This window comes from Gekko japonicus, unplaced genomic scaffold, assembly GCF_001447785.1.
Source record: "Gekko japonicus isolate JY-2015 unplaced genomic scaffold, Gekko_japonicus_V1.1 scaffold2519, whole genome shotgun sequence".
NCBI classification, from domain to species: Eukaryota; Metazoa; Chordata; class Lepidosauria; order Squamata; family Gekkonidae; genus Gekko; species Gekko japonicus.
Genome location: NW_015164271.1, coordinates 160370 through 177110, shown reverse-complemented (window position 1 = coordinate 177110; position 16741 = coordinate 160370). Strand labels below are relative to the sequence as shown.

At 50.7% G+C, this 16741-nt stretch overlaps 1 protein-coding gene across 2 annotated transcripts in view; it reads left to right on the top strand.

Annotated features, from left to right (window-relative positions):
- The first annotated feature begins 3028 nt into the window (after positions 1–3028).
- Positions 3029–16741, top strand: part of ZC3HC1 (zinc finger, C3HC-type containing 1) — a 24789-nt gene continuing 11076 nt past the window's right edge. For both annotated transcript variants that reach the window (XM_015408746.1, XM_015408745.1), the window contains exons 1-5: positions 3029–3180; positions 7472–7583; positions 10195–10345; positions 11774–11857; positions 15228–15355. In XM_015408746.1, coding sequence (XP_015264232.1) covers positions 3029–3180; positions 7472–7583; positions 10195–10345; positions 11774–11857; positions 15228–15355 — 627 coding nt within the window. The remainder of the gene's footprint in view (positions 3181–7471; positions 7584–10194; positions 10346–11773; positions 11858–15227; positions 15356–16741) is intronic.

Genomic DNA, 16741 nt, shown 5'->3' with positions numbered 1-16741 from the left:
GGGAGCCCGGACAGAGCGGCGGGGGAGGGGGGGACGGCCTAGAGCGGCCTCCCGCGCAGCCAATCGGCAGCCGCCGTGCTCCGCGCCGGCCAATGGGAACGGGGCTTCTTGGGCCGCTTCGGAGGAGGCGGGGGGGGAGGCGGGCCGTCGCCCTCGGGAGCGAAGGGGGAGGCAGGCCGGAGCAATCGACAGTCGGGAGAAAGGCAGGAACAATCGAAACGCGCAGGAACCCGCGCTAACGGCTGGTCGCTCCTCGGGGAGTACTGGGAATTGTAGTTCCAGGAAAGGAGGGCGGGGAAGCCGGGGGAATCGCCCTTGCTCTCAGTGAACTACAATTCCCAGGATTCTCTGATGTGACATGAAAAGGGCCGTTGGGCAACAGGTGAGATGCCCAGTCGGATAGGCAAACGTCCTTCCAGGTACTAGAAAAACAGGGGCGGGGAACAGGTCACTTCCCCCCCCCCCGCTCCCAATTCTTTACTGAGTCCCAACGGCCGTCATCTGAGTTGCCACCAGTGTTCCCTCTAAGCTGAGTTAGTGTGAGCTAGCTCACAGTTTTTTAGCCTCCAGCTCACAGATTTTTGTCTTAGCTCAGGAAGGGTGGCTCCAAGGCAAACTAATTTAGGCAGCAGCCAAGTCGTTCGCTCACAACTTTAATGCCAGGAGCTCACAAAGTCGAATTTTTGCTCACAAGACTCCACAGCTTAAAGGGGAGCATTGGTTGCCATCCTCCCGAGGTGGTCTGGAGATCTCCCGAAATTACAAATGTTATCCAGGCTGTACATACCAGTTCCCATACAGAAAAGATTTGTTGTTGTTCAGTCGCACAGTCGAGTCCGACTCTTCGCGACCCCATGGACCAGATCCCCCCAGGCCCTCCTGTCTTCCGCCGTCCTCTGAAGTTGGCTCAATTTCATGTTCGTTGCATCGATGACACTGTCTCACCATCTCATCCTTTGCCGTCCCGGTCTTCTTTGACCTTCCGTCTTTCCCAGCATCAGGGTCTTCTTCTCCAGTGAGGGCTCCCTTCTCATTGGGTGGCCACAGAATTTGAGCTTCAGTTTCATTATCTGGCCTTCCAGGAACAGTCGGTTGATTTCTTTTAGGATTGACTGATTGGATCTCCTTGCAGTCCAAGGGACTCTCAAGAGTCTTCTCCAGCACCATAGTTCAAAAGAATCTATTCTTCGGCGCTCGGCCTTCCTTATAGTCCAACTCTCGCATCCATACATGACTACTGGGAATACCATTGCTTTGACCATGCGGACTTTTGTTGGCAGGGTGATGTCTCTACTTTTTATCATGCTGTTTAGGTTCGCCATCGCTTTCCTCCCAAGTAGCAGGCGTCTTTTAATTTCATGGCTGCTGTCACAGTCTGCGGTGATCTGGGATCCCAGGAACGTGAAGTCTGTCACTACTTCCACGACTTCCCCTTCTATTTGCCAAGGAGTGATGGGGCCGGATGCCATGATCTTAGTTTTTTTGATGTTGAGCCTCAAGCCCACTTTTGCGCTCTCCTCTTTCACTCTGACCAAGAGGCTCTTTAGGTCCTCTTCACTTTCTGCCATTAGAGTGGTATCGTCTGCATATCTGAGGTTGTTGATCTTTTCCCCAGCAATCTTAATTCCCGCTTGTGATTCATCCAGGTCAGCATTTCGCATGATGTACTCTGCACATATATTAAATAAGCAAGGTGACAATATACATCCTTGTCGTACTCCTTTTCCTATGCTAAACCAATCAGTTGTTCCATAACTGGTTCTAACTGTTGCTTCTTGACCCTTATACAGGTTTCTCAGGAGACATGTGAGGTGGTCTGGCACTCCCATCTCTTTAAGAACCTGCCATAATTTATTGTGATCCACACAATCAAAGGCTTTAGCATAGTTTTTTTTGATGTTGAGCATAGTTTTTTTAATGTTGAGCTTCAAGCTGCCTTTGCTGTTGCCTAAATCCGGAGGTTCTCGTCAGCAGCAATCACTTTATAACGATCAAAATAACTTCATGTATTCTTATAATCTCAATTGTTTCATGAATGTTTATTAACTGTATTTACTGTTACAATAATGTCACTTACTGTTCCATGACATGATGATTGAATATATCTAGCGTCTTTGATGCCAGTCTGTTCATTACATATTTAGTTAGATAGACTCTTTGGCATTTTAACCCGACTGAGGTCCTCCCCCCCCAAAAAAAAAAGCTTTCCCAACCCGAAGCTGGCAAGGATACCCCCATCCCCCCCCCCCTTTGTTGGTGGGAGGGAGACCTTGCAACCCAGTCAGGCTAAAAACCGGCGCACCTCAGTTTTGTCCGTTTTTATGGTCTATATCGGGGATTTTTTTGCGATGGGCTGTTAATGCTGGATTTTAATATCTTGGGGTAAGGTAGGCTTGCCAACATCCAGGTGATAGCTGGAGATCTGCTATTACAAGTGATCACCAGGGGCCAGAGATCAGTTCATTCACACCTGTAGAAAATGGCCACTTGGGAAGGTGACTCCCCAAGTCCCCACCCCTAATTCTCCAGGAATTCCCCCAGCTGGGAGCTGGCAACACTAACTCGTGCTTTGGAAAGACCCCTGGAGAGGCAGCATGATTTAGTTTCTAAATGAATAAATGTTCTAAAGCAAGCACGATTTCCTGGGCGGGGGGGCTGAGGGGGGGGGACAATGTTCCCTCTAAGCTGTGGAGTCTTGTGAGCAAGAATTCTACTTTGTGGGCTCCTGGCATCAAAGTTGTGAGCCAGCGATTTGGCTGCTGCATGAATCAGTTTGCTCTGGAGCCATCCCTTCCTGAGCCGGAGGCTAAAAAAACTGTGATCTAGCTCACACTAACTCAGCTTAGAGGGAACCCTGGGATGGGGTGTTACCAGCCAGTCAGAGGACTCTCGGTTTCCCTTCGACCCCGAAATGCAGGCTCTGAGCGCCGGGGGAAGGCGCGGATTGCGGCCGGAACGGAAGTCTGCCGGAACGGAAGTGTCCATGCCCCCGGGGCGGAGGGGGGTCGGCTTCAAGCGACGGACCAAGATGGCGGCGCCCAGCTCCGCGGCTGCAGCGCCCGTCCCCGAGAGCGAGGAGGGCGATTTGGGAGGCAAAGCCAAGTCTCCGGCCATCACCCCGCAGAAGATCCGGGAGCTGATAGATGAGGGCATCGCTCCGGAGGAGGCGGGCCTGGAAGGGTGAGCGAGCGGGAGAGAAAGAGCCGGCAACCGCCGCCAGAGCCCAGTCACTCCCCAGCCGCGCAGATGCAAAATGGCCTTTGTCCGTTCCAGTGCGGGAAACGGCATCTCCCCCTCCCCTTGCAGAAAAGGGTCGCCACCTCTGGGGTGGGAGAATTCCTGGAGACTTTGGGGTGGAGCCTGGGGAGGGGAGGGACTCCAGTGGGGTTTAATGCCATAGAGCCCACCCTCCCAAGCTGCCGTTTTCTCCAGGGGAACTGATCTCTATCTCCCAAAGATCAGCTCGAATTCAATCCATCTGGACTGAATTGCGACCTAGGTTTCCTGTCTCATTACCAGTGCTGATTTCTCCACGCCTATTACCCTTCTGCCGTCTCTGGCCCTAGCTCCTGCCAAGCAAGAAATTGCAAGTAGATAAATAGGTATCGCTTTGGGGGGAAGGTAGCAGCCTTCCGTGCGCCTCGGCTTTTAGTCATGACCACGGAGAAGTCTTCGGACAGCGCTGGCTCTTCGGCTTGGAAACTGAGATGGGCACCACCCCCTATAGTCAGATGCGACTGGCTTTTGAGCAAGGGAAACCTTTACCTTTGTTACCCTTCTGCATGTCTCACCTAAATCCAATCACACCTGCTATTATCATTTGGTATCTGAAGTTACTCCACTTACCAGTAAATATGACAGATGGATTCCCATTCTAGCTGTATCTGAAGAAGTAAGCAGTGACTCATGAAAGCTCATGCCCCAGTGGTGGCGAACCTATGGCACGGGTGCCAGAGGTGGCACTCAGAGCCCTCTCTGTGGGCACGCGTGCCATCGCCCCAGCCTGGCCCAGACCATCATCTGCCAAATAATTCTAAGTAAATGAAAGCATTTGGGATTGCTTTCCTTACTTTGTTTGGATCATCTTAAGTTAATGTATGAGCTGTTTTTTTCTAAAGTACAACCTCAGTATTCAGGTTAAATTGCCGTGTTGGCACTTTGCGATAAATAAGTGGGTTTGGGGGCGCAGTTTGGGCACTCGGTCTCTAAAAGGTTCGCCATCACTGTCATACCCTGTCACATATTTTGTTAGTCTTTAAGGTGCTACTGGACTCTTGCTCTTTTCTAGCTCTAATTCTAGGAGATCTCGAGGCCCCACTTGGAGGCTAGCAACCCTCTATGCCCCTCATGCCCCTATGGACCAAGATTTGGGGAGGTTATCCTGGGGAGGGTGAGGTTTGGAGAGGACAGGGATCTTAAGTGGAGCATAAGACCATACGGTTGCCTCACCAAAGCAGAACTGATCTCTGCCGCCTAAAACTGAGCTGAAGTTACAGATCTTCAGTCCCCACCTGGAGATTTGTAACCCTACGTATGACTCCTGTTCATTTTTGCTGCAGCTGACTAATACAGCTATTTCTCTAGACTTAAAACCTGATACATTTGTTACAGCACAACCTTTCGTATGCCAGAGCCCTCTTTCTCAGATGCATGAAGTGTTGTGTTGTGTTCTGTTCACTGTAGGCTGCTTGAATGGATATGGGAAAGAAATAGCATGAACCAGGTGCCACCATATAAAATGCACCAGAACAGGTGCTGGCGGGTGCCCTGGTGCCCACTGACCCTGGGTTATGTATCGCTTTTCAGACGAGCTGTCAAAGTCCAATCAGAACAGTCAGGCTATAGGTACTGGTCTGGGCCAAAGATAGTCCCTGGGGTACAATCCAGCACACCTTCTTAAAGTTGCATGTGTTTATAGATAAGTGCACCTGATAATCTGAATTGCATAGCTGATTATGTGCCACATTTCTTTATTGCATTAGTACTCCACTTTTCAGTCAAATACGAGCTCCCCAAACAGCTTAAAAAGGTAAAGGTTCTCTTGCTTGAAAGCCAGTCGAAGCCGACTCTAGGGTTGCGGTGCTCATCTCCGTTTCATAGCCAAAGAGCCAGCGGCTGTCCGAAGACAGCTTAGACAGCTTAAACGATAACTACAAATGAAAGATCAGAAAAGGCACTTGGGGAAACAGAGGTTTGGGCCCAGGTATGGTGGGAAGCTGCCCTTGCTGCTGCCTCCCTCAATCCTTGCCAATAGCCATTGGTAGTTGGGAGGAGCTGCGTCTCCTTCACCCTCTGGCCACGGGAATAAGAGTTGATAGAGGTTAGGGCTCTTTAGCTTGGAGAAACGACAGCTGAGGGGGTGACACGATAGGTAAAGTTTCCCTTGCTCGAAAGCCAGTCGAGTCCGACTCTAGGATTGCGGTGCTCATCTCCACTTCAAAGCTGAAGAGCCAGCACTGTCCGAAGACGTTTCCGTGGTCACGTGGCCGGCATGACTAAACACCAAGGTGCACGGAACACTGTGACCTTCCCACTGAAGTGGTACCTCTACTTGCAATTTCTTGCTTTCGAACTGCTAGGTTGGCAAGAGCTGGGGCCAGAGACGGGAGCTCACTCCGTCATGTGGCACACTCGGGTCTCGAACTGCTGAACTACCGACCTTCCACAGCCTGCAGTTCAGGATCTTAACCACTTGAGGTTTACAAAATTATGCATGGGATAGAGAAGTTGAAGAAAGAAAGTTTCTCCCTTTCTCACAATACAAGAATGTGTCGTGGGCGGTCCATGAAACTAATGAGAAGTATGCTTAAAACAGATAAAAGGAAGCACTTCTTCACTCAAAGCGTAATTAACTCATGTAACTCACTGCCACAGGAGGTGGTGGCGGCGGCTACAAGCATGGACGGCTTCAAGAGGGGACTGGATAAACATATGGAACAGAGGTCCATCAGTGGCTATTAGCCACAAGGTATAGATGGAATACTCTGTGTGAGGCATTGATTCTCTGTATTCTTCATGCTTGGGGGGCAACAGTGGGAGAACTTATTTATTTATTTAGAAAATATCTATGCCGCCTCTCTGAGTCTTGCTCCAGGCGGGTTAAGGTTGTATCATTTTATTTTTTATTTTTTAAAACAATTTTTATTAGAGGGATATTACATCACGTTCAATATCAAAACATTAGATTCATTACATATCCCTTTTTACTTCCCCCCTCCCCTTCTTCTTCGGGCTTCTTGCAGTGCTCCCACCCCCTCCCTTTCTTCATTTCTTCTTAGTCTTCTTATCTTTAACAAAAAACAAACACAACACAAACACATTCGTATACCGGTAACCTCTGAGTCTTGCTCCAGGCGGGTTAAGGTTGGGTCATTTTAGACTGTACTGGAATTTATTGTTGTGATCCACCCTGAGCCTGCTTGCGGGGAGGGCGGGATATGAATTGAAATAATAAAGTAATAAAACAATATAAAGCAGCAAACCATTGAAGCTGAGCCATTAGACATAAACAGCACTTTTAGAAAATCTGTCTGTAGAACAGAGCTCACGCCAGAAGCAAGCCATTAAAAAGCCAATAAGATAAAGCTAATTAAAAGCCTTGGTAAAAAGATGGGATCTATTTATTTTATTTATTTCCAGAATTTGAACTTGCCTTTCTGGCTAAAAATTTAAAACATACAGGATGAAAATACATTATAAAACCATTAGAATAAAGCCCCTTCCCAAACACACCTAATTGAAACAACTTTAAAAAGAGTTCTAGCTTGGCACGTAAAAGTAAAATAGGTGCCAGATGAAGAAGAGAGAAGAAAAGAGATTGGATTTATACCTCGCTCTTCACTACCCAAAGGAGTCTCAGAGCGTAAGAACGAGGGCTTTGAATTGTGCCTGGAAACAGATAACCATTGTAGATCTTGCAGCACAGAGGCGAAGGCTTCGGTGTGCTTCACCCACTGCTTGTCGTTGCCGTGCAGAAGATATTTATTTGTTTTATCCATTTAAAATATTTATGAGCCACCTTTCTTCCTTAAGGTGCTCAGAGGCTGAGATCCCTGGTCTTGAACGGCCGCAGCCGCTGGTTTGGTATAGTGGTTAAGTGCGCGGACTCTAATCTGGGAGAACTGGGTTTGATTCCCCACTCCTCCAGATGCAGCTGCTGGTGTGACCTTGGGTGAGTCACGAGTTTTCTCAGAGCTGTCCTTGAAAAAGAGCCGTTTTTTTCAGAGCTCTCTCAGCCCCACCGACCTCCCAGGGTGTCTGTTGTGGGGAAGGGAGTTTGTAAACCGCTCTGAGACTCCTTTGGGTAGTGAAGGGCGGGGTATAAATCCAATCTCTTCTTCTTCTTCTTCTCGTCTCGAGTGCGTAAGCCTCTTGGGGGGGGGGGTCAGAGGGATTGATAGACGCCAGTGGAAACCTGTTCCTGTTGCCATTGTGAATGGCAAAGTATATAAATGTACGGTTTTCGTTTCAGAAAGGACACTTCTGCCTTATCCGACGCTGCCAACGGACCCTCCCGGACCGACGAGCTGCCTTTTGAAACCACCAGCAAGGAAGCCTTCTTCGGCAGAGTGGAAACATTCACCATATCCTTTCTTTCATCGCCAAAGTGACTGTATCGGGTGATGAGGAACTGGAACCAGGGAGATCCCCAGTAATCAGGAGCTAGGTCCAGACGGGGCGGGAGGGGGACCCCTTTGTGCGTGTGTGTGAAGCGCCGTCAAGTCGCTTGAAAATTATTTAGTTATTTATTAGCCGGTCTATACCCCCGCCCTCCCAGGCAAGTCCGGCTCAGGGCAGCTTACAAAAGAATAAAACACACAGTGCTTTCGGCACGCTTCAGTAACGGATCTTATATCCACGTTCACACACCCAACACCTGCGCACCGTCCCCAGCCGTTGCTTTCCAGCTCAAACCCCCTTTAAAACGGAGTACTTTGTTACCAGGTCCCCAAGTTTGGTGTAGCGGTTAAGTGTGCGGACTCTAATCTGGGAGAACCGGGTTTGATTCCCCACTCCTCCACTTGCACCTGCTGGTGTGACCTTGGGTCAGTCACAAGCTCTGGCACCGCTGTCCTTGAAAAAGAGCAGTTTGTGTCAGAGTTCTCTCAGTCCCACCCACCTCACAGGGTGTCTGTTGTGGGGAGGGGGAGGGAAAGGAGTTTGTCAGCCGCTCTGAGACTCCAAGTGAAGGGCCATGGGGTATAAATCCAATCTCCTCCTCCTCCAAGTGGTGTTTTCCTGATTCTCCGGTTCCAGCCGCACTTTTCTGACGCCTGATTGCTCCTGTGGTGTCGAGCCGCTTCCGGCTTAAACCCCCTCCCCACTCGAAAGCTGCCTTAAGCTTTCCGCTTTTCGCCCGCCATTTTTTAAAAAGCGTTGGTGGTGTGCGCATAGGCAGAGCTCCGCCACCGCCTTTAGAAAACTGACATTTAGTGTTTAGACACATTCGGGATCTCACGGAGGCAATTTTTGGGTCAAACGTTTAAAGGGAAGTCTTTTGTTGGAGGGGTTGGATTGATTCGCCCTGGTGGTTCTGCGCATGCGCCATGATAGTTTCCCTCCCTTCTAAGGAGGAGCGCCAGGGGGGGGACGCACCGACACACGCTCCCGTGCATCAGTAGTGTAGACGCCGGGGAGCGATGTGACTGCGCGGTGAGGCGAGATAAGGGAGGTAAGTGTGATCGCAACTATCCAGATCAAATATAATCCGGTTAGAACCGTAGCAGTTTAACCCACTCTCAGCATGTCGTCTGACCGCACCCAGTAAATAGTTTAGATAATCCTAAAACAATATAAAGCAATTATAACTTATAGTGGCCCTCTGAAGTCAGGTCCTCCAAAATGTTCTCTTGGAAGCCAGCAAATGGGCAGAGACAAATTTGGGTTCACAGAGGGAGAGCCAGTTTGGTGTAGTGGTTAAGTGTGCGGACTCTAATCTGGGAGAACCGGGTTTGATTCCCCACTCCTCCACTTGCACCTGGCTGGATGACCTTGGGTCAGTCACAAGCTCTGGCACAGCTGTACCTGAAAGAGCAGTTTGTGTCAGAGTTCTCTCAGCCCCACCCACCTCACAGGGTGTCTGCGGTGGGGAGGGGAAGGGAAAGGAGTTTGTAAGCCTCTCTGAGACTCTGGGCGGGGTATAAATCCAATCTCTTCTTCTTCGTTCGAAGGAGGCAAGTGATAGCAAATCCCTTCTTAGAAGCTTAGGTCTTTATTTGGTTGCTCGTGGTAAAGGAAAGCCTCTGTTCTCTACAGGCGTTTGAGACACTGACCCTCGAACAAAGCCGAAGTTACATCTCATACAGGCAAAATTGCATCACTACAGAAAAGTTATTGATTAACAGCTCCATACTTCACCAAATGCGGAGGAGAAGAGGAGGAGATTGGATTCATACCCCGCCCTTCACTACCCAAAGGTGTCTCGGAGTGGTTTACAAGCTCCTTTCCCTTCCCTCCCCACAACAGACACCCTGTGAGGTCGGTGAGGCTGAGAGAGCTCTTGACAGAAACGGTTCTTTTTCAAGAACAGCTGTGCCAGAACTATGGCTTGCCCAAGGTCATCCAGCCAGATGCGAGTGGAGGAGTGGGGAATCAAACCCGGTTCTCCCAGATTAGAGTCCGTGCGCTTAACCATGACACCAAACTGGATTCATACCCCGCCCTTCACTACCCAAAGGAGTCTCAGAGTGGCTCACAAACTCCTTTCCCTTCCCCTCCCCACAACAGACACCCTGTGAGGTAGGTGGGGCTGAGAGAACTCTTGACAGAAACTGCTCTTTTTCAAGAACAGCCGGGCAAGAACTAGGCTTGCCCAAGGTCATCCAGCCAGGTGCAAGTGGAGGAATGGGGAATCAAACCCGATTCTCCCAGATTGGAGTCCGCACACTTAACCGCTACGCCAAACCGGCTGTATAAATCCAATCTCCTCTTCTTTGAGATGACGTCAGGCGGGTGGTAACAGGGAAGAGTCGGCAGTGGAGAAAAGTCAGAGTTGAGGCCGATCTCCCCTGGAAAGGTGAATCGGCTCATTGGAAGGGCAAGCTAGGAGACGGTCGAGGCCTGGGAGAAGCCAGCAGGAGAATACAGGGCAGGTTTAGAATTCGGTGCCGGGCCATGGAAGAGTAGCTTGGGAGACGAAACCTTACTCCAAACCGCCGAAGATGTCTTTCCCTCCGGTGTCCTTAACGCGAGCACTCTCTCAAATGGCCCGGCAAGCCCCACGAGCTGTCTCCCCTGATCTGCGCCAGGTACGGATGGACCAACGTCGAGTGCGACATGTTGAAGTGTGCCAGCTGCCAGGCCTACCTCTGCGCCAGTCTGCAGCTGGCTTTCGACTTCAGCAAGTGTACGTATCGCAGGGCCCAGCCGCTGTGCTTCTGCAGGCACCGAATTCGAGTCGGAGACAGGTTAACATGCCAAGAATTTCAGTGGTCATTAAAAAAAAAAACCCAGCAAGGTATTAGCCCTCATGGGTGAGAATGTGGGCGTTTAAATATCTCTTGGCAATGTCTGGTGAAACCTCAAGTTTAAAGGAATGTTGGGCAGGATTTTGTGTGTTGGGGGGATGTTATCGTCCAGGCTGAGTAGCAGAAATGGGCGGCACGTTACAAAACTGGCAGAATTTGTGCAATTCTTGCAGCTCTACTCTTTTCTTGGCACAGATTTTTCAAAATAAGGTCAGTGCCAAAGTCATGCAGTTGTAGGTTTCTGTGCCTGATCTGTCATGCTGGGAAGAGCTCAGAGTTGTCGACGTGGCTGTTGATTGCACTAGAACAGTGCTGGCGAACCTATGGCACGAGTGCCAGAGGTGGCACTCAGAGCCCTCTCTGTGGGCACGCGTACCATCGCCCCAGCCAGGCCCAGACCATCATTAAAGTGTTGAATTCTCTGCCAAATAATTTTAAGTAAATGGAAGCATTTGGGATTGCTTTCCTTACTTTGTTTGGATCATCTTAAGTTAATGTATGAGTTGTTTTTTCTAAAGTAAAACCTCAGTATTCAGGTTTAATTGCCGTGTTGGCACTTTGCGATAAATAAGTGGGTTTTAGGTCACAGTTTGGGCACTCGGTCTCTAAAAGGTTCGCCATCACTGCACTAGAACATAATGTAAAGGCATTCACCTCAGAACTGCTACTTTTAGGTCAGCAACTGAATGTCCTGGAAAGTTAAAATGTTCCCCCACTGGTTTTTGAATGTTGTGGTTTCTGATGTCAGACTTCTGTCCATTGATACTCTGTTCAAGGGACTAGCCTGTTTCTCCAATATCTGACATAACAGTGACTAACGAAACAGCTCACTTAATGCCTTTCTCTCTTCCACACAAATAGTTTAATTTCTTTAGGGTTGATACCGTATTCTGTCACTAGTTGCCGCTGTACTGATATTTACCACCCTTGGCTGCTCTCAGAAGCCAAATAACTCAATACTGACACCTTGTGTCAGAATACAGCACTACAACCATCAAAATATGAATGACTTCTTTCAGGGAGGACATACACTTGACTGTTCCTAACCCAGTTGTCTGTGCTCCCACACACACAAACAATCCAATGAGCTCCCCCTTAATTACTGCAGGTATGTTTTTAAACTGCTGGTTGGTAAATAAACTGTTGTCTGAGATTTTGCTGCTTTGCAGATTACTAGAAATACTGTTTTGGGTTCCTGTTCTTGATCGGTCCAGTTCTGCTTTTTTCTTCTTCTTCATTTAGCTGCTTAGCAGTGTCTTGAGAATCCTTCTTTCCCTGGTGTTCAGGAAGTGTGTTTTGCTTTCCAGACAAGGAGAGGTGTTCGGAGCTGAAAAAAGCCCTGTCGACTGCACATGAGAAGTTCTGTTTCTGGCCAGACAGTCCCTGCCCAGGTAAGCAATGAGGTGCCCTGAGGGAAGCGACAGAATGAAGACATGCCAGTCCGTAGCAATAGAAGAAGAGGAAAAGGAAGAAGTGGAAGAAGAGATTGGATTTATACACTGCCCTTCACTCAGAGTCTCAGAGCGGCTGACAATCTCCTTTCCCTTCCCTTCCCCACAGCAGACACCCTGTGGGGCAAGTGGGGCTGAGAGAGCTCTGTCAGGAACTACCCTTGAGAGAAGAAGAGATTGGATTTATAGCCTGCCCTTCACTACCCAAAGGAGTCTCAGAGCGGCTCACAATCTCCTTTCCCTTCCCCTCCCCACAACAGACACCCTGTGAGGTAGGTGGGGCTGAGGGAGCTCTGACAGAAACTGCTCTAGAGAGAAGAAGAGATTGGCTTTATACCCCGCCCTTCACTACCCGAAGGAGTCTCAGAGCGGCTCACAATCTCCTTTCCCTTCCCCTCCCCACAACAGACACCCTGTGGGGCAGGTGGGGCTAAGTGAGCTCTCTTGAGAACTGCTCTTGAGAGAAGAAGAGATTGGATTTATACCCCGCCCTTCACCCAGAGTGGCTGACAATCTCCCTTCCCTTCCCCACAGCAGACACCCTGTGAAGTAGGTGGGGCTGAGAGAGCTCTCTCGAGAACAGCTTTGAGAGAACTTGTGACTGACCCAAGGTCACACCAGCAGCTGCATGTGGAGGAGGCTTGGGGACTCAAACCCGGTTCTCCCAGATTAGAGTCCGCGCTCCCAACCACTACACCAAACTGGTGATAAAGACACCGGGGGGGGGGGTTTTCGGGGGGGGGGGGGGTTCACTCCTGATTACAGCAGCATCCCAGAAACTTTTTTTTTAGAAATGTTGGGATCTGTTACCCACCAGTCTGGTGTAGAGCTTGGAGCTGTCGGACTAGGATCTCAGGAACCCAGGTTCAATGCTCCCTCTAAGCTGTGGAGTCTTGTGAGCAAAACATTCTACCTTGTGAGCTCCTGGCACGAAAGTGGTGAGTGAGTGCTTTGGCTCCTGCATCAATCAGTTTGCTCTGGAGCCCGTCCTCCCTGGACTGAGACAAAAATGTGTGAGCCGGAGGCTAAAAAATTATGAACTAGCTCACACTCACTCAGCTTAGAGGGAACACTGCCTGTGAGGTCGGTGGGGCTGAGAGAGCTCTCCAGAGAACAGCTTGTGAGAGAACTTGTGACTGACCCAAGGTCACTCCAGCAGCTTCAAGTGGAGGAGTGGGGAATCAAACCCCGTTCTCCCAGATTGGTTCCTGCATCAATTTGTTTGTTCTGGAGCCCTCCTCCCTGGGCTAAGACAACAATGTGTGAGCCGGAGGCTAAAAGACTGTGAGCTAGCTCACACTCAGCTTAGAGGGAACACTGGTCCCCACTCTGCCATGGAAGGCTGCTGGGTGACTTTGGGCCAGTCGCACACGCCCAGCCTTGTCTACCTCACAGGGTGGTCGCGAGGATAAAAGGGAGCAGAGGAGGACAACATGAGCCGCTTTGGGCCCCATTGGGGAGAAATGCAGGGCGTAAATGAGGTAAATAAATAAAAGGCCCTGACGTTTAGACCACACTTGTCTCCCACTCCCTGCTCTGCGGTCTACTCTGCTGGATGGCCTTGGGCAAGCCGTACTTCTGATAAGAGCTGTTCTCTCATGAGCAGTTTCTGTCAGAGTTCTCTCAGCCCCACCTACCTCCCAGGGTGTCTGTTGTAGGGAGGGGAAGGGAAGGGAGTTTGTGAGCCGCTCTGAGACTCCTTTGGATAGTGAAGGACGGCCTATAAACCCAATCTCTTCTTCTCTCAAGAGCAGTTCTCAAGAGAGCTCTCTCAGCCCCACCCAGGTCTCTCAGAGCTCTTTCCGCCCCACCTACTTCTCAGGGTGTCTGTTGTGGGGAGGGGAAGGTTGTGAGTCGCTCCTCCTCCTCCTCCTCCTCCTTTTTCTTCCTCTTCTTCTTCCTCTTCTCTGCCTCCTTCCTCTTCTTCTTCTTCCTCCTCCTCTTCCTCCTCTCCTCCTCCTCCTTCCTCTTCTTCCTCCTCTTCTTCCTCCTATCCTCCTCCTCCTTCCTCTTCTTCTTCCTCCTCCTCTTCTTCCTCCTCCTCCTCTTCTTCTCCTCCTCCTTTTTCTTCCTCTTCTTCTTCCTCTTCTCTGCCTCCTTCCTCTTCTTCTTCTTCCTCCTCCTCTTCCTCCTCTCCTCCTCCTCCTTCCTCTTCTTCTTCTTCCCCCTCTTCTTCTTCTTCCTCCTCTTCCTCTTCTTCCTCCTCCTCTTCTTCTTCTTCCTCCTCCTCTTCCTCCTCTCCTCCTCCTCCTTCCTCTTCTTCTTCTTCCCCCTCTTCTTCTTCTTCCTCCTCTTCCTCTTCTTCCTCCTCCTCTTCTTCTTCTTCCTCTCCTCCTCCTCCTCCTCCTCCTCCTCCTCCTTTTTCTTCCTACCATGCCCCCCCCGACTTCCCATCGGGCCCAGGCCCCCCAACAATGAGAGGGAGAAAACAGGGTCCTTGTATTTTTTTTGCATTGGGTTCAGTGGTCTGTGGGCTGACAAACTATTTGGGAACAGGGGATGCATTGTTTATTCTGGCTGGAGAGAGCGAGAGTGAATGTGTGTGTGTGTATGTGTGTGTGTGTGTATGCACCCCACAAAAAAAAAAAACCCCTGGCTATGGCCCCGTCCCTTCCCCTCCTCCTGGCCTCATGATGGGGCAGGCTGTGAGAGGGTCAAGAGTCCCCCGATGAAGCAGAGGCAGCAGCGGGTGAGATCGGCTCTCCCGGAACTGCAGGGAGGAGCCCAGAAGTGCCGCTGCTGCGGAGCACCCCAGAGGAGAGTGGTTGCCAAGGCAACGGTAGCACGGGCCCACGTGTTTCAGTGAGCCCGATATCCAGGGCAACCCGGGACATGCTCGCTTGCCCCTAAATCTGATCTTCAGACAAGTGTGCATGGCTTGACCAGGCTGGGAAGGGGGGGGGGTGCCTGACCACGGAGGATTTCTCTGCAGCTTCCAGCCATGGCTGGGAAGGGGACTGTGGGCGGCGACAGGCGGGGGCAACCTCTTCCCCTCCCAGTCTGAAGCCCCTCTGGGCCGTCTTGGCACGGTCTTTCCTTGAAGGCAGGCAGCGGCCGAATGGAAAGATCCGGCTTCCCAGGGTGAGGGTCGCAAACGGAGCTGCCCTCTACTGAGTCTGCCCGCGGGTCTGTCAAGGACGGCCTCGTCCGCTCGGGCCGGCAGCAGCTCTCCTGGGTCTGAGATCGAGGCCTTCCGCATCCTTTTTTTTTTCCAAACTGGAAGCGCCAGGGATTGGACCGGGCACCGTCCCTGCCCCCGAGCCACAACCCGTTCCGTTGACAGACCTTTCTCTCTTTGACCGCCGCTTAGATCGCTTTGCCGTCTTGCGGGTCGACGAGCCCCTGGCTCTTCTCGGCGACTTCCTGGAGCGCTTCCAGGGTCTGTGCCAGTTGGAGCTTCAGCTTCCCTCCTTGAAGCCAGAAGATCTGAAACACATGGTGAGCTCTCGTGCACTCAGGACTCCTGCTTGGGGATGTGGGGGGGGGAAACACCGGGGGGGGGGGGTGTTGTTGTTTTTTAAAAAAGAGGTCCTCAGAGTTCAGCAGTGCAGCTAAATCTGAGCGGTCTTCTAACTTGGCACAAGGTAAGGCTCCAGAGGAGCGGTGCATATCCTGCAGCTCCCCAGCTGAGATCTGAACCTGCAGCCTCCAGAGAGCAGTCTTAGCCAGGCCTGTAGCTACAGTGGGGTTTGGGGGGGCTCTGCCTCCTTCCTTAAAGGCACGGCCCCACAAGAATTTCTCCCATCCATCCTTTTTTTCAGTCATTTTAAGACATTTTTTAAAGGTGTGCGCTCCTTTAAGCAGAGTGGGGTGCTGCAGTTGACTAATTCCCGCAAGGAGGTTGGAGTAGGTGACCTCTAGGATCCCTTCTGACTCTGTGTCAAGAAACTGGTCTCCTAGAAGAGAGTTTTCCTGCCCAAGTGTTAGCTACAGTGGGACTTTGGGGGGCTCCGCCCCCTTTCTTAAAGGCACACCCCCAAAAGAATATCTCCTGTTAAATGATTTTTTAAATGCTCTTTTAAGCAGAATGGGGTGTTGTAGTTGACTAATTCCCGCACTGAGCAAGGGGGTTGGAGTACATGACCTCTACGATCCCTTCTGACTGTGTCAAGAAACTGGTCTCCTTTAAGAGAGTTTTCCTGCCCAAGTGTTGGCTTTCTGGACTCTAGAAGTCATCCCCCCCACCTGCCAGCTTATTCTCAGAATTGTTGCTTCGGCTGGCAGGAGTGATTAACTTGGAGCAGCTGAGGACTGTCCTCTAAAGCGGTGGACAGCTTGCAATTTAGAGATCTGCCCTGGGAACCGCTTTCTGTTGGCTCAATGGCGTTTCTTTTTGCAATGAGAACTTCAGCCCCACTGGGAAAAGACTTGCCCCACAAGCCACGAAATCCCGGCTACGGGTCCAGTCTTAGCCCTGGAAGAGGTGTGGAACTCATTTGTTGCGAGGGCATTTGCCATCGCCTGCCTCTGCGTAGCAACCTTGGACTTCCTTGGTGGTCTCCCATCCAAATACTTATCAGGGCTGATGCTGCTTAGCTTCCGAGAGCCCTGGCTGTCCAGGTCAAGGCGTTTCCCACTTCCTGAAAATTTATTAATGTAGGGGAACTTGGTAAAATGCAGGGTTCATTTCCTGCGGGAGCACACAGGAGCGGAGCTCTGGCAGTAATTTATTTATTTATTATTTATTTATTTAATTTTATTTATACCCTGCCCTCCCCGCACGCGGGCTCAGGGCGGCTAAGTAAGTAAGGAGCCCAGGGAGCGGGCACATGCAACAAGCCCCGCCCCCTGTTCCCAGCAGCCCTCAGTCGGGCCACGAGGAGC